At 35.5% G+C, this 21,281-nt stretch overlaps 1 protein-coding gene across 1 annotated transcript in view; it reads left to right on the plus strand.

Moving 5' to 3' along the window:
* Positions 1-21,281, plus strand: part of EYS (EGF-like photoreceptor maintenance factor) — a 923,675-nt gene that overhangs the window by 96,127 nt on the left and 806,267 nt on the right. The window contains exon 7 of the mRNA XM_087776394.1: positions 8,851-9,010. Within this exon, the coding sequence (XP_087632520.1) occupies positions 8,851-9,010 (160 nt within the window). The remainder of the gene's footprint in view (positions 1-8,850; positions 9,011-21,281) is intronic.

Consider the following 21,281-nt stretch of genomic DNA (forward strand, 5'->3'; position numbering starts at 1 on the left):
AAATAACATAAGACGAGGTTTAGGCAATGGGAATTGAAAGACAAAAATACCTCACAATTTTCAAGGAGAAAGGAAAAATAATCTTAAGAAAACAGTGTTCAAATAAGAATAGTATCAATATTCCTTATTACTTTTGTATTGTGAAATAGTTTCTATATCAAAGACTATGCAACCTACAGTCCAGATGCTTCAATTTTATATAGAAAGTGATGAAATATATAAAGAGAGATTAAAACCTGTACCTGGGTGGAATATAATGTTCATTAAAAAGGGACCATATGCAAACATAAGTGTCTGTAATGCACTTCCATGTTGTAGAAACACAGAAAGGACAATGCTACAAAGCAACTATATAATTTCTTTGTTTTTCAGTAAATAATATAATTTTTACTGCATATAATGGAGCCAGAATACATGTATGTAAAAGTTTAACGTGTTGGATACTAAATAGCCACAATATTAATAACCACAGCTCTTTAAAAAATTCTTTATTAAGTAAACTTTTAATGAGCTGAGGTCCTATATATTCAACCATATACAATTATATAAAATAATATGTTATTGCCTAACATAGCAGCTAGGCAATTCAAGGATTAAAGAGAACAGAAAAGATTAATTTCATTTGGTATGAAGAAGTTCTCCAGCCAGAGGCATATTTTATTGTCTTTAGATAAGATTTTTAGTCTGTTTGCATCAATATGTATCAACGGACACAAACTGATACAAGAGACATTCCTACTGGATATAAGGAAAAATGTTTTCGCTGTGCAGTTAGTCAAGAACTGGAACAGGTTGCCCAGAGATGTTGTGCAGACTCCAAAATTGGATGTTTTCAAGCCTCAGCTGAATAAAGGTCTGAGCAACCTGGTCTGATCTCATAGTTGACCATACTTTGAGCAGGAGATACTACTAGAGACCTCCTGATGTTGCTTCCCTCCTGAATTATTCTATGTACTATAGTGTACACTAAATAACTAATAAAGCTATCTACAAACAACAAAAAAGAGCAACTTACAGATAACGTCCAATTTTAGTGTTTTCAATGAAATAATGCTATTATTGAAAAATATGTTTTTATTGCATAATATAATGTTCTTTTTCAAAATATTAATGTGATTCCTGAATATTATGTTTCTGTTTCCCTTGCCAGTGCATTGTTGACTTCTTATATCCTCAATGCTTGAGTCAAAACTTCACTAAATTTTTCTGTCCTAAAATTATGTTAGGCAACAGTGGAGTACATAGGTATTTAAATGGGAGCTATATGAGGACTGGAAATGTACAGTTTACACAGAATGTCCAGATTAATCAACTATTCCCCACAGTTACCTAGTTCTGGTAAGTAACACATAGAATCATAGAACCGTAGAATCATAGAATATCTCAAGTTGGAAGGGATCCATAAGGATCATCAAGTCTAACTCCCTGCTCCTCACAGGACTACCTAAAACTAAATCATATGATTGAGAGCATTGTCCAGATGCTCCTTGAACTCTGACAGGCTTGGTGACTGACCATCCTCTCAGTGATGAACCTTTTCCTAATGATAATATATAGCAATGTACATTGAAAATGTATTGAGTACATTTCAGTGTCAATTAGCTCAAGCTCATAGTTAAGCCTCTAAACATTTGGGCATTTTTTTCTATAGCTATACTTCTATAGCTATACTATAGCAAAAGATCATGATAATAGACATACTCATGGAAAACTAGAAAACTCCAGCTTTGATTATTCACAGTTAGGAGCAAATTAAGCAAACAAACAAACAAAGCTTATGTAAGCTCATGAGTTCATGAGAAATATGAAAAGAAAGTAGTGGTTGGGTCTTTCACAATTTCAACTTCTTTTACACTCTCCTGACTCAACTAATCTAAAAGATCTGTTGCTTTTGGGTAAAAGAAAAACAGGCCCTGGGCCCTATGCGTCCTATGAATAATCAATAACATAAGAAAGAAATCTGGACTGAATTTTACTACGGTACTACTTTACTTTTATTAAAAGTGTAGGCTCAGTTTTCACTGTAAATAGAACAACAGGTACCTTTCATATCAGCTGAATCATGAGGGTTAATAGCAGAGGAAGAGGTGAGCTCCTCCCCCGCCAGTCCTGATATTTTACGATTTTGTAACAAAACAATACTGAATAAGACCATTGCACCTTCACACATTTGCACTGTGTATATGAAAGCTGTTTGCTCAGCCTCACACCTTGCATAGCAAAGTATGAGTTTAATAATATGGAACTGACAACTTCGTGTATCATTGAAATAAGTTCTTTTCCCACATCTCATGAAAAAGTTCAAGGAATGGGCAAGCTAGCTGCGTTTGAATTATTTTTTGACAAAATCAGTTAAAATCAAGCCTGTGCTCAAGTTTGAACCACTTTTCAAGGATACAGACATTCCCCAAACCTCTTCTTTTCTGACTTCCCTATCTAATAAGGACCTGGCCCCCTGAGATAAGGAGGATGGTTGTAGAAAGATTCCATAAAAGTTCAGCCAGCCAACTCAGCACTGTGTATTTCTGAAGTATCTAACTTAAAATAAAATCCTTTAACCTGTTCATTAATGCCAGTAAGATCAGACACACATTCTCCATGTGCTGTATAAATTTTGTGGTGCCTTCAGCAGCTGTTTCCAATACTGTACAATAAGTTTCTAGTACATGCTACAGCTTCTTGCTGATTATTTTTTGTCCTTCAGTATCCGCCCTTTCTTCCTCTGCTACAAAACACTCAAAAAATGCACATTCTTAATTTACCTTTCTACGGTATAATTAAATATTAATAAAATTTCATTATTTTATAAAGTCTGATGAGAAGAGAGGTGGCACCTGCTCAAGCTACACAAAAGTCAAGTTCATCTTCCCCCTCCCTAAATGAAATGTGCATGGACAGAATTCTACTTCATCAGAGGGCAGAGGAACACTTGTCACTATAAAAAAGTAGTTTCTGTTTTCGCCCCATATGTCCACCTGAAAAATGAAAGAATATAATATCTATTAAAACCAATGAATTAATTCAAGCTATGCCATTTTTCTGCCCAGAGTCCTAAGTTTTACCCAAAATCAGGGATTTGCATGAATGAGCATATCATATTAGAGTTGATGTACCTCATGTCCTAATATCACTGGATATGAACCAGTGGCAAAGGCTCTGGCCCAAGTTCAGAGTGATGAACCTCTCATAACATCTGTTGATATGAGAAGTTAAACTCCAGTGGAATGGTAGCCTCACTTACCTTTTTTTACAATTGCTATATATCTATATGCACATATTCATTATACGTCATAAAAGAAGGCTCATTCTAATAAAAATTCTAGATCATCTGAGGTCTGGATAGGGTGAGAGAGGAAGGGGAAAACAGGTGACTCTTCTTGCTAGAGTACTCCCCTAAAGGGGCTCTGGGCTTCATAAAGAAGTTTGAGGAATCTGCAGAGGTAGACTGTCACCTGAGAGACCCCCACTGAAAAAATTGACCTCTTCATAAACTGCACTGCCAACATATGAAAAAAAATCCATTCTGGATTATGTATGGCATAGCAGCTGAAGAGGTGCAGGAGTAACTATCATCACAGTAGACAGGATACTACAGCTGTACTAGCAGAAAGCTGAGCCTCCTTTGTGGGTCCCTTAGCAACTCAGATCTGGGACTGAATGAGTAACAGAGATCAGCCACTTCAGCAGCCATCAAGAATCAACAGGGTAATAATGGCTCACATAACATAAGCAGGATGTGGGGAACTGAATACCTCCACTTACAGACTCTGCTAGCTCCCATATACTCTGAAAGAACATTGTTAAAGGAGAAGCCTAACTAGAGCATTTTCACTGAATCTTTGCAGTCTGTGAATTGAGAGAAGAAATCATGTGTTCCCACAGCAGCATCACTGAAGAGCTATGAAAATGGAATTTCTGCCCTTGGAGTTTCCAAACTTCTAACAGTGTGGAATTTGTTAGGTGGGATATCCATGTGACAAAGCAATGTACCGCCACTATGATTCAGCTCCAGGAGTCTAAAACAGCATGTGTTACAGTACTATTTCTTACAAATGTGGAAGCAGACTTAAGAAAACTTTCAGTAAATAATTCTACCTTTCTTTTTTCTTTTTCTTTTTTTTTTTTTTCCAGAATAATTTGCAAGACAGTAATGTAATGCTCGGGAAAAAAAAATGTTGACCCTGTGAAATGACAGATGTAGTAAGTTAGGACCAACTCATTTTCTCTTTTTATGGTAAAAAGTCATTCGCATGCCCTGGTGTATTGTAGGCTAATGAATCAATGTTGTAAAGTTTTCAGTCCTTAGCCATTCCAGGTACAGCAGAATTTATTGACAGCTATAGAGTTATCCTAATGTAAATTTTTGTACACAGTGTGAAGGAAAAAGACCATAACCTTCTCTTTCATAAAAAGACATGTATTTCAATTGGAAGCAGGATGTGATTAAAAACATCTCCCCAAATAAGTCCCTTAGTCCAGTTCACTAAGTAGCAAAATGTTTGTTATCTATGAACTAAATTTCCTTATGTTCTTTGCAATTATTATTTTCCCAGTTTGAGTAACTTCTACAGCTTCACTTAGGCATGCATTTTACATACAAAAAAATTGTAACTTTTTTTTCCCCTGATATTAAGCTAAGGATTTTGTTTTCTTTATTTTAAGAATTCTCATAGCTGCATCAACGTAGAAAAATAATAATACTCCTTTTTTTTTTGTCATTTGGCCAAACAGCATGTGCTGAGTTCTTTAAATCTTTTGTCATAAACTGGTCATTCATGTTGAGCATACCTGTAGGAAAAAATTGAGAAAATAAACAACGGTAAGGATATGTATATCACTCCTACTGTATTTGTAGAATGAGTGAAAAAAAAAAAAAAAAAAAAGGAAGAAAATCTGAGGGTAAGGAAAAACAACATAAGAGAATATGTAAAACAAAACAAAATTGAAAACATTCATACCCAGTTTGATCTCTAAATTTTGGGTTGAGTTGGGGTTTTGTCCAGGTATTTTAAAAGTAGCAGAGCACCTTATACACATGAACATCTTCATTTTGCAAGTCATTTTACCAGGCAATTGAAAACTGAGAAGGAAAAAAAAAAAGGTTATTATACCACTTTTCAACAAAACTACCAGTAAGCTGTTGGGATGATTTCAATTCAGCTTAAAAAAGTCACTTAATGTTGGTGGAAAGTGCTGGCTTAAGCATCCTGGAGACTTGTCCTTTAATTATCCTCAAAACAATTCAGGCATAATCTGGAAATAGTGATTTAATTCCTGAATGTTGTCTTGCAAGTAATACATTTCACCCCAGGTGCAGAAAAGCCACTTTGCTAGATGAAAAGTAAATGTAGTTTTCACAACAACTCAGCCTCTGGCATTTTTCCCCACTCTAAGAACAGATTTTTTAAATGAACATCTATCCACCAGGAAGAAGGTTAAACTTAAGTGAACTTATTTGAAGAAGCTCTTTCTTGAAGAATGGACTTAATAAGATATTTAAAGAAAGAAAATACTGATTAAACAGTGTTAATATTGTAAATAGTAATGTTTAGTGACTGAGCAGATAAAAGGTTGAGTCTAGTCAATGAGAATTTCCAAATAAATGCCGTCTTTATGAAAAGCAATCATAAAGGAGAAGCTATCCTAGAAACTCCATTTTTATAGGTACAGCAGCAGAAAAAAAAGAGACCAAGGATAATGCAAGCCCACTACTGAATGAGATGGCTGACATTCAATGCCTTTGCCCTGTTTTTTACTGGCAATATCTGCTTTTATGTTTCCCAAGTCCCTATGCCAAGTGGCAAAATTTGGAGGAAAGAAGTACTGTCAATGATAGAGGAATGCCAAACTAGGAACTACTTAGGAAAAGGGAGTATATATATGTCCAAAGGGCTCGACAGGATGCATTTAAGGCAGATGAGGGAGTGGATCAATCTAATCAGAAGGTGTTAAAGGCTACCTTCATCTAATACTGGCTTGCATTAGTAAAAGCGTAGTCAGCAGATCAAGTGAAGTCATTAGTCCCTTCTGCTCAGCACTTGTGAGGCCACCCCTAGAGTACTATGTGCAGTTTTGGGCTTCAATGTATAAAAAAAAAGTCTTTGACAAAATTGGAACAAGTCCAGCAGAGAGCCATCAACACTGTAAAAGGATTGCAGCACATGATATATGAGGAAAGGCTGAAGGGTCTGGGTTTGTTTAGCCTTGAAAACAGAAAACTGAATGTGGATATAATTCTTTTCTTCAGCTCCCTATTGGGTGATCATAGACAAAATGGAGCCAAACTTTTCTTAGAAGTGCACAGCAATAGAGTGAGAGGCAACTGGCACAAGTTGCAACAAGGGAAATGCTGACTAGGTATTAAGTAGAAATTGTTCACAATGTGGTGTGAGTGTAGTTAAGCACTGCAACAGGTTTCCCAGAAAGGCTGTGGAATTGCCATCCTTGGAAATATTCAGACCTCAACTAGAGAAGATCCTGAGCAACCAGCTTGGATTTTAAAGTCGACCTGCTCTGAGCAAGGAGTAGAACTATATGACCTCGAAAGGTCTCTCTCAACCTAAATTATTCTGGGGTTCTATGAATGTAAAATATACTAACATACAGAATAAATCATATTTTTATAGTTTTGTTTGGGGGAAGCTTTGTATACTGAATGACAATGGTAGATATACCCATAGATACAGTAATCTAAAACATGTCACCTTTTTTTTTACATTTTTATAGTAGTGTCAAATTTAACCAAACATAACATCAGGGACAAGGACAGTACATAGGGAGTGGCAGGCGTTTCTGGAGACTGAGAGGAATGAAATCAGGAAATGGCAGAGTCATGTATGGGCATTGTCACAACAGAGAGATGCAGGGACAGTAATTAGGAAAATAGGGACTAAGGAATGTACAGCCGCTGGAGAACATTCTATTCTTCCAGGACCTGGGAATGCAAGTCACACTAATTCTGTTGCATATCATGCTCCTCTTACATCTGCGTCACTCAGGAGATGACAGCCCATTTTAGCTATCTGCTGTTTCATTAGTTCAACTCAGAGATTCACAATGAGAGATTCCCATCACTGCAGTTCTCTTAAAGGCTTCACTTGGCCACCTGAATACTGTTCATTTTTACAAAACATGTATATCAGTTAGGGAATCAGAGATCATTGTAATGGGAATGTTTAGAATGTTTAGACTGATAGGTCGGGCCAGTTTCAAACTTTAAAACAAATCTTTACTGAATTAATTTATAAACAGCGTACTTAATGATAAAAGTTTTTGCACATTTTTAGTCATTCTCACTATGCTTACATACTGTTATTCTACAATACATTCTAAATTATATGTGATTATACAATACTATGGAGCTGATGCTATATAGTTAGTGCTGATGACTACAGTCCTTGGTGGTTCTTAGTTCCCAAGGTCAAGGTATTCTGTCTCGTGAGCTTTTTGATGTCACTACTGAGGTGATATTGTCTTCCTTTTTCTCCATGCTTCCTCTTCAGACTTGATGTTTTAAGTTATTTTACCCCCTCCTTCCCTTAAAAAAGGAGGGTCTCCTGATATTACTGGCCTTGGGGTTTTTTTGTGTCTTCCCAGTCATTCTTCTCCTGTATTCAGCCATGTTCTGCCTATTTTCCATGCCTTATGCTAATCTTGTCCTTTGGCAACTTTTTGTTACTTGCATGATGTGCAACTACACCTATCTCTGCCCCTCTGGTGGTACATTGTACACATACTCATGTAAAATGCTTATACATCGTGCCTGGCTACACTCTCACAGTGTTCTAAAATACTTTTATGCTACCGTTGGCTATACCATTTTATTCCCCTTATAACTGAATTCAAGACAAGCTACTACTAATTATATCCTAATCAGTGCACTTGTAATTTATAGGTTTCACAGGATTCTTTTGCGAAGTTAATATAATCTTCTATTCCAGTAGAATATTTTCAGTGTAATTTTTTTTTTGTTTATGGTTATAACCAGTGTCTTCCATTTTTTTTAATGATGTGTCTTGGTCCTTGAAAGATATTGAAGTAAAAAGACTCTGCCAACATGTTTCTGTCATAATAATGTTTAACAATAATTCTGTCATAATAATGGAATAATAATGCTACATGTTTGTTCCTATGTTTTAATTCCATTTTTCTGTAAATGAAACTCTTTGTCCAATGAATCATGATTGTATTGTCATTGTCCCAAAACAAAAGACAGGTAATTTGTGAAGACTACCAAAGATATCTCCATTACTCCAGAAATTTATTTTTAATTAAAGGAGTGGCTCTAGCCTTGTACTTAAAAACTTCATTAGACAGCTTCAAATCTTCCCCTTTCCTCTGAAGAAATTATATTTATTTATTTTAGTTAACAGATTGGGTCAGAATGTATAACAGAAGCTCCATATTATGTTTTCTCATTACTCGTTGGCCACTGTCTGTCTTGCTGGCTGTTTTAGTATCACTGCCTGGTTTCTCCCTCACCTCCAGGCCTTTTAAATCCTTTTTTCACACTCAGTTCTTTTTCTGCAGGCAGCTCCATCCCTCACAGCCAGTAATTATCTTTGCCATTTCCTCCTACTCATGTGTCCTTTTTTCCCACACTTTATCAACAGACATGGTAGATGAGTTCTGCCTCTCTCAACTGTTTCATCATCTGCAAATACAGGCAGGAAGAAGTCTCAGCTGGGTGTAACACTCTGCATTCTAACATACTTTTAGTCAGTAGTAAAATACAAGACCCAAAGAAATTTTCTTCTACCCAAAGAAATTTCTACATTACATTTTCATTTTGTGTTTTCTTTGTTGTTTTTTGTTTGTTTGTGTGTTTGTTTGTATGTTTGTTATATCTAGTGTCTCTGTGCACCTGGATGGACAGGAGAATTTTGCCAATTTGCTGAAAATGCATGTTTAATTTACCCAAATATTTGTTCTGATGGAGCAACTTGCATCGATATGAGCCAACTGAGAGAGCAACCTATGTTTCAGTGTTTGTGTCCTCATGATTTCACAGGTAAAGCATACACATATAATGTAGAAATTTGTAGTTTCATTTCCTTTTAAATATTCAAGTATAGGAATGCTGAATTTTCAAAAATAAGGAATAGAGAAGTGTTTGGAGGAGTAATCACATTTCTTTGCATTTTCTGCCCTCTGCTCTGATGCCTACAAAATCTGAGTCAAACTTACAGGTTACTTTTGAAGCTTCCCCATGAAGGCTGTAGTAGGAATAGACCTAGAGTAGGCTTCAGCTTCAGATTAAGAGACTAAGTGTATGTCTACATGTAGAAGTTCTGCATATGAGCTAGATGTCTGCCTTCTCATTATAGTTCCTGGAGATCTAATTAATGAAAGCAATGGAGCCCAGGGAGTTTGTTAGTTTGTATCAGGCTGTATTTGTTCAGATAACTTTATTTTCCCAAGAGCTGAATCCCACCACCTATTTTAATCCCTCAACGGGCCACCAATGACTTATGCAACTTAATTTGGGGTGGGGTTAACTGATTCACTTAACTTTAGGCTTCTGAAGTAATGTGAGACCTAGTAAACAAGTCTTCAAGGCTCCATGTATCATCAATAAGTAAGCATTTTTAGAGGGGAATTAAGATCACCTGTGTTAGGTATCTGTTAGTGGTTGGAACACTTTCTTGAGGACTGTTTCTCTTTTATTGGCTATAAAAGAAACCTAGAAAAATAGCTTACATTAACCACATTGGTTTTCAGCTGGCAAGGAAAACAATTTCTAATTTTTCCTCCAGTCTTACTCTTTAAATAGAAGCTCATTTAAGGTGGATTGTACAATCCTTCACTAATTTTTGGTTAGAGAGGGCACTGAAAGAGAAGCATTGAATGTGATTCACTCCAGTTTTAAGTAACATTAAGGAAAGAGATATTAGCCATATGTGTATCAATTTAAAGATAAGTGTCAAAAAGATTAACAGAATTTTATAAATAACCAATTGAAAGATAGAAACTTAATATTTAGTACCTAAAGAATGAAAATTAAATTACTCTAAAGAAATGTTATTAATACACAGAGGAAATGGATTTTAAATCTACTGCCATTGAAAAAGAAACCACAGCCAGTAGTAACAATCAACCTCTCTTTTCACTTCCAGCTTACCACCTGTATGATTTTCTTTTTTCAATCTAATCTTGTGTTATTTTTTTTTATTGGTGTGACAACCAAAATTATGTATTTATTAGTAAAAGTAATGTTTCACTACAATACTTCAAGGCTTTTGAGATAATAGAAATGTCTCTACTGTACAACATAATCATGAAACAAAAGTCTGTCAGGCTATAGTAAATGGCAATAAATGTATGCAATTAATACAACTTAACCTTACTAAACACTGAGTTATGACTGAGTTCAAGTGGAAGTGACTTCAGTGTTCAGGGACGTGTTACTATAAGGTCAAGATTCTTTCCTTTGTGGGAACTCATTGTAAGAAAGATGTTCTTTATATTGCAATAATTTATTTATACTTTTTACTTCTTTCTATTTTAAAATAATAAGTTACTCCTTCACTCTTGTTCCATAGCATTTTTCATTTATAGCTGTTTATTGTTTCATTTATGTGCCTGGGAAGGGAGAGAAGGAAGGACAATGCAGTGGCAATTGTGGCATGTTTACTTGACTCTGAATTAAATAACGTCTGCAACCAGAAAGGTTATTGCAGTTTCACGTCTAATTGTTCTTAATTGTGTTTATAAATTATAAACACTACAGCTGCAGCCTTTGCATCAACATTTAAATTATATTTGGAGTAGACTTATCTTAGGGAAAAGAAAGTATGACATGATGTAACATTCTCAGCTGTGAAAAGCAGAACTTTGATTTAAAAAGTAATACAAACATTTCATTTTGCTTTCATACTCTTTAATGAAACCTTGAAGAAGCTCAGCGTATACACACAAATGCAATTTTAAACTACATTTCTTATTTCTGTTTATATGTAAAATACATTTTGGATAATTGACTCAGAAAAATAACCATGTGTTTAGTTTAAACTTTCAAAGGAGAGAATAAAAAGGTTATAAAATATAGTTATTTTTGTTGGATAGACATCGTGACTTCTGTGCTTTTTATTTCCTTCTACTGTTAGTTCCTTAGTTTCCTTTTCCTTTTTCCCTTCTCTGAAAGTGGATAAAAATCCTTGTATCTACAACAATACATGTAAGTAACATGGCTTATGACATTGAAATGAAACAATCCATGTCAGCGATTTCTCAGGTTTTCAACAGTAGACCAATTGTCCTTGAAGAAGCTTCCTCTAATTAATTACTATCTTTCCTTGTGTGTAGAGCAAGCATATTGGCAGGAATTGATTGGGCATGCTAGACACTTCATTTAGGTGGTAGAAAAGTCTTTTAATTAAAATAATCTTACTGCTGCTAAAATGGACTGCACCCCAAGCAAACTCACCAACCAGAATTTAAAGTACTACTTCAGTTACATACTTTTTCCTCATCTTCAAACTTTTATTTTAGAAGACTCATTAAGATCATTCACAGATCAATTTTTTTTTCTCTTTCTCTCTGTTTTATTGAGTTGAGACAGGGCTGCTAATTTCTACAGGTACACAGGAAATGAATATAAACAGATTTGGATGGTGCTTGCACTATTGAACTATGTAGGTGGTTTGAAGCAGTCTTCTGTAGAAAGAATCTCTGGTGCCATGATAGCTAATGTCCCAGAGAAGAAGAGATGGGATATAAAAGTTCCTATCTCTTTCACAATCTAGTTAAGACAATGTTTATAGTAGTGAACAAAACAATGACATGACCTAATTGAAACACTTCTGTCAGGTTAAATCCACATTTTTAAATTCTTTTGTTCTCCAAAATACAGTGATGTCATGCCTTAACCCTGGTGGGCAACTAAGCACCACACAGCCATTCGCTTACTCTCCCCCAGTGGGACGGGGAAAAGAATCGGAAGAGTAAAAGCAAGAAAAGTTTTGGAAGTTGAGGTAAAAACAGTTTAATAGGTAAAGCAAAAGCTGCATGTACAAGCAAAGCAAACTAAGGAATTCATTCACTACTTCCTATTTGCAGGGATGTCTTCAGCCATCTCCAGAATATTTGGGGAACGTCTGTCTTTCGTGTTGAGGTACAGTGTAAGAGTCAAAACTCAAATAGATAAAAAGAACAATAACATTTCTTCCACAGCTCTGTTCACTGTACTAAAGGTAAAGGAATTCTGGTAGCATCATGAAGGTCCCTATATCACAGGAGTGTCACTGGAATTACACATCAGTATATGTCTCAGCAACACATGCTGTCATTTTAAGCTTTGTTCATTGCACTTTATGTGTTATTACCTTTGTCATCTTTGAAAGAGAAATTGTTAGCGCACACAGATTTGGAACATCAATGACTGTGGACTGAAATAATGGAATAAAAGAAGTCACTTGCTAAGTGTTACTAGAGGAATTCACTCAGAATACTTGTCTTCATTAAATGAAGAAAAAAGGAACAGCTCACTGCTTTGCAGAGGATTCAATTTTCTGTTAAAGAACTTTCAGTGATTACTGACAGAAAGCAAAAATAACAACCAAAATAATTAAATCTCTAATACTCTTCAGCAGATGTCTAGAAATGTTTCATATTGCTTAAAATGTCTTTTAGAATAGGGTGTGGCTGAATAGCATTAGTTAGGGCAAAAGGCAGATGGTTTTGGCTAGGGCACAGGTCCTTACAAAGATCTCTTACCTAAGAAGATATCAAGGTCAATTACATGAAAACACAACAGTTCCACTCTATCTGGACCATTCCACTGAACTGATTGAGATAAAAGGATAGAGAAGTATGCAGTCCAAAAATAAGAATAATACATTAAACCATGTTGGCATAATATTTAATTTGAAGCAGATAAACTCTAGAACACTAACCGAGGGTTAATGACTGATGTACCATACTTGTGGGAACTCCAGGCAGAATGTGATCTGCAGCAGTTTAAGTCAACAATTTTTCTCAGGTCTTGATTTCCAAAAGAAATAGTAAGACTACTAAATTTTTTATGCTGGAAATACTTTTCTTTCTTTGGCATGCAGCAATGGCATGAAAAGCCAAAAGACTGTGAAAATGTTCTACCTGATATTTCAAAGAGAAATATAATATCAGTATTTAAGTTCTGGCTGATTTTAAAATGGAACAAAATGTTCCCAATGCATGGGGATCTTTATGAATATGCTCATATCTCTTAGTATTTCAGTTTCTGGTTTAAGTCACTGTACAGTGAATATATTTGACCCATATGAATAAGAAAGAATTTTGAAAGAATTCCTGTCTATTGAGAATAACTACATATTACACTGTTATTAACTTAAAGATGCTGTAGTTTGTTAAGAAGCATATATGATATCAATGTTTATGGATTTCTAAGTAAATAATTGAGTAAAGTCCTCGACTGAAAGAGATGCTTAAAAATGTTCCCTTAAACTTGACATATAAAATACTCTAGCTGGCTACATCTGCTCATGAACTCCAAAAATTACTTTCATCCACCTCTGTCGAACTTTTTTTTTTTTTAAGTGAAGTACAAAACCCTTGACCTTTTACCTTCTGGGACTATTAGACCAGCACTCAAACCAGAGTGGTGCTTTACATCACTAACTGCAGAGCCGTGCTCTACTGCACTAACTGCTACATTTTAAATGTAGCAAAGTTTCAGAGACATAGTGGGAGTGTTTCCTAATCACAATGTGTTCATGTGAAAGTCTGACTTCAAAGTCAGGTGCATGCAAAACAAACTACCCACTTTACCACTTTCTTCTCCTGCTTTCCAATTCCTACCAGCCTTCCATGGCTCATTTTACTAAGGCACACAATTCCCAAATTTACTCTCAGGGAGTTTCCAGAACTCTGCTGATTTGCTTTAGCTTGTCTGTCTCTTCTGGCTTTACATCTATCGATGTCTGTTCTTTCCTTGTTTACTCATTCAGAGTAAAACCTAAAAGGAATCTAAGATCTTTTCTCTGTGGATAGTTTCCTAAGTCTCTTATAGATAACAGCAGTGCATTATTCATTCTCATTACCCAACATACAAATCTGCTGCAAGTGACAAGGGAAACTAGGAATTTGAAGCTTCTTTAAGCATCCAGAGAGGCAGCTGGAGAGACAGTGTACATTCAAATAGCTGTATATCACTCCCAAAAAATCATCAAGTCATCAATAAGAAACAGGAAGAAAGTATGCCTTTTGTGTAAATTTAGTCAAAAAGCCTTCAGAACAACTTGTTTGAAGTGGTTTAAAAAGTTGATGATCTATAATAGCCATAGAAACATCTTTTCTGCTTCTTAACTGAGCCTGTGTTGATTAGCTCAACCGAGTACAACATTTCAGATGTTACCTAAGTACAAAAATTATCGACAGCATTATAAAATCACCTATCAATCACACTAATGGGTTTAAAACATGATAAGATGTGTAGTGTAGATATAAATATAGCATGTTTAAAGATAGAAAATGCATTGGAGAGATGAACAACACTATCATGTAGACCTACTGACTGTGTTCCTTATGCAGCTGATCTTTGTAGCTCTATTTTATTTCTTTAAAATTTTTTAGTCTTACACTTTTTAGCTCCTGAAGTCTTTCTGTATAGTGGAAACATTCAAGTTGGGATTTAGTGTGTCTGAAGAAATTATCATGAATGAAACTATGTAGAAAACATGATTAAGCAAAACAGTTACCTGTTTTACCATGTTCAAATAAACCAATCCACCGCAGTATTCCTATACCAACCTGAACATCGACTTTCTTCTTTGAAGTATGGATAATCATGCTTAACCATGTATTGCTTACTGTTTCTCAGACACAATGTACCACATCATTAGGTGACACAGTCCACTGTACCTCCACTAAAGCTAGAATTATGCTAACATATGAACTCAATCTTGAAGGCTTTCTTATGCTGTTTCTCAAGCTCTGTGTTCAGTAGTTGTTCCTTCTAAAAAAAGAAAACAAACACTATTCTGTTGAAATGCTATATACAATACTACAATGTGACAGACTGAAAGCATAGCTTCATCTGTGTTATTGATGTCTGTCACTGATGTATATTTTTCCTGTGACATAAGCAGTTTTGATAGGCACTATAAGACCTATTCACTTTTTTTAACCTGTATTATATTGGAAACTTACGTTCAGCAACAACTGCTATACTTTGGTCTTCACTCTGGGACTCTCTCTCTCTCTCTGAATAGCTCTGGTTTACTTTTTGTTTTTCTGAAATATACTTGCTTCTATTTCCTGAGACATATCTCACTTTTAAAACGTGTTCCTTTCAAATATTTAACCTCTTTAGATCTGTTTGTATTATACCTTTCTCCTCAGTATTTGGCACCAATTTAGTACAAACTCTGTATGTGATCAAATTTTTGTTTAATCTACTTTCCAGATCATTAATAACTTTAATAAAATCATTAATAACAACATTAAATAACATTAGAACTAACAACAATCTTTGCGGCAAATTCGGGCTGTCATCTCAGTACACTGACATTCATCTTTACTCCAGGTTTTTAACCCATCTCATCCTGTTCTCAATCCACAGTTCTGGTGGATAATTAGAGTCAGTTTTCCAAGAAATTTTTATAAAACTTAAAACCACCACCTTTCTGGAACTCCAAGTGTAATATTCATGTCACTTACTGCAAATTATTTTTCCTCTTGGCCAATGCAAATCAAGGAATAGAGTGCTTTAGGAGCAAAAAGTTTGGCTGTGCAACTAAGGCTGTCAGGTTTGGTACCCACAATAGCCTGCTGTTGTCCATATCATGTTTGTACTAAGGACACTGGGCAATATCCTGATTCTACACATTCTTTAGGCAAACTCAACCAGTCTTTCATCAGGATGTATTCCTTACTAGACTCTATGATCTCTGGAACCTTAAGAACATTCTGTACAATGCTGCACAAGGAAGTGTAGCCAAATATTTCAGTATAGCTTCAGTACAGTAAAATAGTATTTCTAAAAAAAGGTAAACTTTATTCACCTGGCTTGGTGAAGAAAGTATAACGTATAGAGAGAAATGAATAGAACACAGGTTTGCATCAAAAGAAGCATGTCCAGCAGGTTGAGGGAGGTGATTCTGCCCTTCTACTCTGCTCTGGTGAGACCCCACCTGGAGTACTGTGTCCAGCTCTGGGGTCCTCAGTACAAGAAGGACATAAACCTGTTGGAGAGGGTCCAGAGGAGGGCCACAAAAATGATCAGAGGGATGGAGCACCTCTGCTATGAGGAAAGGCTGAAAGAGCTGGGGTTTTTCAGCCTGGAGAAGAGAAAGCTGTGGGGAGACCTTATTGCAGCCTTTGAATACTTAAAGGGGGCTCCTAAGAAAGATGGGGACAGACTTTCTAGCAGGGCCAATAGCGATAAGACAAACGGTAATGGTTTTAAACTAAAAGGGGGTAGATTCAGGTGAGATATAAGGAAGACATTTTTTACAATGAGGGTAGTGAAACACTGGAACAGGTTGCCCAGAGAGGTGGTAGATGCCCCATCCCTGGAAACATTCAAGACCAGGCTGGATGGGGCTCTGAGCAACCTGATCTAGTTGAAGATGTCCCTGCCAATTGCAGGGGGAATGGACTAGATGACCTTTAAAGGTCCTTTCCATCCCAAAGCATTCTATGGTTCTATGATTCTTTTGTATGAGAGAAGAATCTGAGGGTGATACTGAGTCCAGAAGTAGACAAAAGCACAGAAGTTAAGGGCAGGCTGACAAATAGTATATGGGAGTAAAGAGAAAAGTATAAGAATGTCTGTCACACTGTGAAATCAACAGCAAATTCTGTCATCATCTAACACAGTCTGTAATCTTATGACATTCCTCTGAGTAAGGGAGTATCCGTTTCTCATAGAGGGGGGCATTGATATGCAGAGAGATTAAAATCCTAATTAGCTTTGCCTAATTTTAGGCAGCCCCAGCTGCAGATTGAAAATGTCTAATGAAGCCAGGAACTAAACTTACTTGTACCCTAACATTAAAAAAAATATTATCTATTCAAAAGATCTTTGACAGATAAACCTGTTTGATCTGCTTCCATTGCAAGAAAGCTAGCTTCAAGTTCCAGTTTGATGGGGTTTTAAATGGAAAGTATAGAAGATCTTTCTGGGAATATAGCATGTTTTGATTACATTTTACCCTGACTTTTTATGTCAGTATATGGAGTAAGTGCACTGAAATGTGTGTATATGAATATAAATGATATTTATACTAAAAATTAAACAAACAAACAAACAAAACCCCTTCTAACTATTAAAGGTATCAGTCTTTCAGATTCCCAAATGAGAGGAAAATATCTTAGCTAAGATGGAAGTTAATCAGTTCATATAATGAACTTATGTGGGATGACTACATACATATGTGATCAGGGGTAAGGGGTGTATTCAATGAGGCATATGCAATTTTACTTTTGTTCTAGGAATGAAAGTCTGAATGTCTGAATGTTTGATATTCATCTTGTTAAAAGCTATTTTCCCTTTTAACATTTCACCTGACCTGTGCTGGAACTGAATTATTATTCAGTCTCTCAAGCATGCTTGAAGGAGCATTTCCTTCCATTCAAGGAAATTGGAGGTGTGGGGAGAGAGAGAGAGATGTTTGCATTGACAGTGCAATCATCTGCGGTTTTAAGGTAAACAAAAATAAGAGCCAAGGTAAATGTTTTCTTGCTGATCTTAGTTGGATTATTTCTTTGCTAATGACCTTCATGTAGAGGCTACCAGCCAGCCAACCATACAAGAACTCTCTTTCCATTTCCATGCTTATCAAAGCAGGTTCACTCAAATTTGAGAGAACAGTAATCTCTCATAGCATTTTATCTACCTCTGCAAACACACAGTTGTTTATGTTTTGGTTTTTTTAAACATTAAACTAATTTCTATGAATACCATTGAGAAGTCCTCATTTCAATAATGTAAAAGTAAGTTTGGCAGTGTGCTTTCTGAAATATGAAACTCAAATGTAAGTGAAAAAATATTCTTTTGATATTTTTTATGGTTAGACAAAAAATTATAAAGCAGAGGTAATTTTGGCAAATGGGAAAATGTGAAAAACTGCAAAACTAAATATTTTTTTTTTTAATTGGAAATGAGTATGATTTTCCATCACCTGTGACAGTTTTTCTTGGACTCCTATGAGGGCTTATACAAACCACTCATTTTTTAAAAAATCTGAAGTTTTGATTAAGTACCCTACTGCACTATCTGGGCTTATAGCAAAGGTAGAGGAAGAATGATAACATCCAGAACAGGTATCTGGTTAAAGAAGAGACCCAGCTAGGAGAGCTACAGGTTGGAGATAGCTGTTGGTACAGCTGTGAGCACACTGCCTTCCTGTAATATTCTTTGCCTCTCTTGTCAACACTGAAATTAATCCAATAAGCATCCATAAAGAAATATCAATGCTATACTAGTTGCATCCTCACTGTTTGGCTCAGGTAGGTGGAGCACCTTCATGTCCCTTGGAGAGTTTCTGTGGGATGGTTAGGGGATCTGTGTGATCCAGAGGACAGAGGAACCTGCAGGGATGGTGTTGTTTATCCAGGCTGGGTAGGATGCTCATTCTGGAAGGTTCCCTTTCTCTGTGAGTGACTCTGTGAGTGGTTGTTCTGGATTTCTTCATATTTCACATACAATGATTGACTGATTCCCTTCAGACAAGGAAGAGTTTAAAGGAGAATGAAAGGGGATAAAAATAGAGGAAATTTCTCTCTTTCAGACATGAAAAATGTTTTGCATATTCTTTTAGTATCCTGGTGTGGTTTTTTTTTATGAACAAGATTTTTTAGTGAGACATATGAAGGGCATTTTGACTGGTACCAAAACAAACAAACAAGACAATAAGACACTATTTGAAAGAGAGGTCTGCAAAAGACTTTGCCAAGGTCTGAATCTTTAAGGCCAGATTTCCAGCTAAATCCTGGAGGCAGCTAAGAGAAGGGACAGATAATCTATTAGATGGTCAAAAGTCAAATTGTATGTTCCAGAATAATGAGTTCATTTAAAAGTCAAGGTTAATAAAATACATCTCAAACAAATTTAAAGACATTCTGTAAAAAGTAGCTCAGCTAAAAGACTCTGTGCTAAAACAACAGTTACAGAGGAACTTTCAGGAAGGACTATTCCTAAGAGTCCTTGAATGATTCATTTCATTCTAAAGCAGGAGAAGGTGAAATTTTAACTGCATATTTAACATTTGAGAATATGTGCCCATGTTTATAATTCATGCAGCAGTAGACAATGACGCTCAGTCATAAGCTGACTGGCCAGGGGAAGTTTTTCTGATCTTTTCAAAAAGCTTTTAATCCATCTCCATGTAAATAAAAATATGCTAGCTGGTAAAATTTGAGAATAAATATACTAATGTTCACTTTAATTGGAAGATGTTTGTATTAAAGTTTGAATCCCCTTAGTCTATGAAGCTGGGACAGTATTTAGTGAATATATGTGTTTCACTTTGGCTGCTTTCAGTCTCTTTTTTTTTTTTATCAGTATACAAACATATTTTATTCTAAGAGGACTGAAAAACTACCTATATTGATCTTAAATAAATCTTCATTTTAATATTTATAACTAATTTATTAAAGACAGATTTTTCATGTAACCTATAATAGAATTTTCAAATTCTGATGGTAAAACCAAGTCATTTAAACTTGATTGTTCAACTGTCTGAGATAGTCAGGCAGACACTTTTAACACCGACATGTGTGAATTGTCAGTTCAGTTCTTTATTTATGCTTTTTTTATTCTTTTCTCATTCACTGAAACTACTGTACTTTGAAAAGCACAAAGATTAATTACTATACCTAGACTTCTCTAAGAATACATTTATTGCACAGTTCTACACAACTCCAAATGAAAATGAGGAAATATTCAGAATCTATGAAAACCTATTTTCTGACTTCTAGTCGGTCCAGTAAAGATTACTGTAAGTGGATTTATTGTCTTTCAAAGTAATTAAAAGTAAACTTCCTGGGAGTGGAATAAATCACGTCTAATTTTTAAGTGCCTACAGTGTAAATGTCTGTACCAGGCTTGTCACTCTGTGCTCTCTGCAGGTTCTGTGGAAAGAAATTAGAATTTTAAAGACTCCAATCATCTGACCTATTTTGGTCGTAGAGTTCAGGATGAGACGAAACATGCTTCAAGAGTTAAGAGTTTTTCATGGCCTGTAAATGCAATAGCATGGATGTAAAGGCCCACATTTCAGAAGGTGAATCTTCACAGTCCACGCTCTGCCAAATAACATATTTTTTAATGTTCCTACTAGCTTCTTGGTTTAAATGGTCAGAAAGTAATGGGTCTGTGTGTATGTCTGCATGCACACACGTGCACATATGTACTAAATCTAGTTAGGTTTTATACCATAACTACATTCAAAAACAGAAAAAAGAAAAAAATACACTTAAGTTGTAGCTTGCTAAAATTACTTTCATTTTAGAGAAAAAAAAATATGATGCAGTCTCAGTACTTGTGCAGTGAAGAAAATTGTTAGGTCATGTAATGTATTTTGCTTGATAAGCTTGTTGCCACATAAAATAGAGAATGGGTAATGCTTAGTGTAGATTATCTTTATGTACTCTTTATTAACATACTGGTTGTTACATAGTTTCTGCAAAAAAAGTGATAATATTAAATTCAGAGCAGAAGTGCAAAAATAAACCAAAGCAAATCGCATAAAACTAAAAATATCTCTACCAACTACAAGTTCAGCTAAAGTCCTAAGAAGCGCAAATTCTGATTTTAGAGGTTAAAATGTTTGGGTCAGTTAAAAATTAAACAGTCTTGTTAGAAGTGTTGACTTTTCTACACTGTAATATGGAAGGTAACTGCGAGTTATATTCTTTATAAGGGCCTTCAGGAAGTTATTTGGTAAAATCAGACTTACTAGTATGTACATCTCTAGCTGATTCTGTTATGCTCAAAATCTTGGTTATGGGCAAGGGAGAAGCACACCTTATATATGTGTAAAGCCAAGAATTTATTGGTAATGTATCTGAAATGTTAAAAATAGAATCATTATTGGGCCAGATCTAATCGCTGCAGAAAATAAATAAAAATGCAATTTAACTTGGTACTCACACAATTTTTAATTTCTGCCCCTTTTCATGACATTATACTCGCCCTTTTCCCTCTTTCTCCAGTCTTAAGGTCAATGGTTTCATAGTGGTGGTGTTGGGGGCGGTGTTACAGAGTCTATAGTCCTTCAGTGGGAGGATACTGGTGGTTTCTTTCTCTCTCTAGGATCCACTTGGGGTGATTTCTATAT

The sequence above is a fragment of the Nipponia nippon genome, unplaced genomic scaffold, assembly GCF_047370975.1.
Source record: "Nipponia nippon isolate SJK-2023a ecotype South Korea unplaced genomic scaffold, ASM4737097v1 scaffold_4, whole genome shotgun sequence".
Classification (NCBI taxonomy): Eukaryota; Metazoa; Chordata; class Aves; order Pelecaniformes; family Threskiornithidae; genus Nipponia; species Nipponia nippon.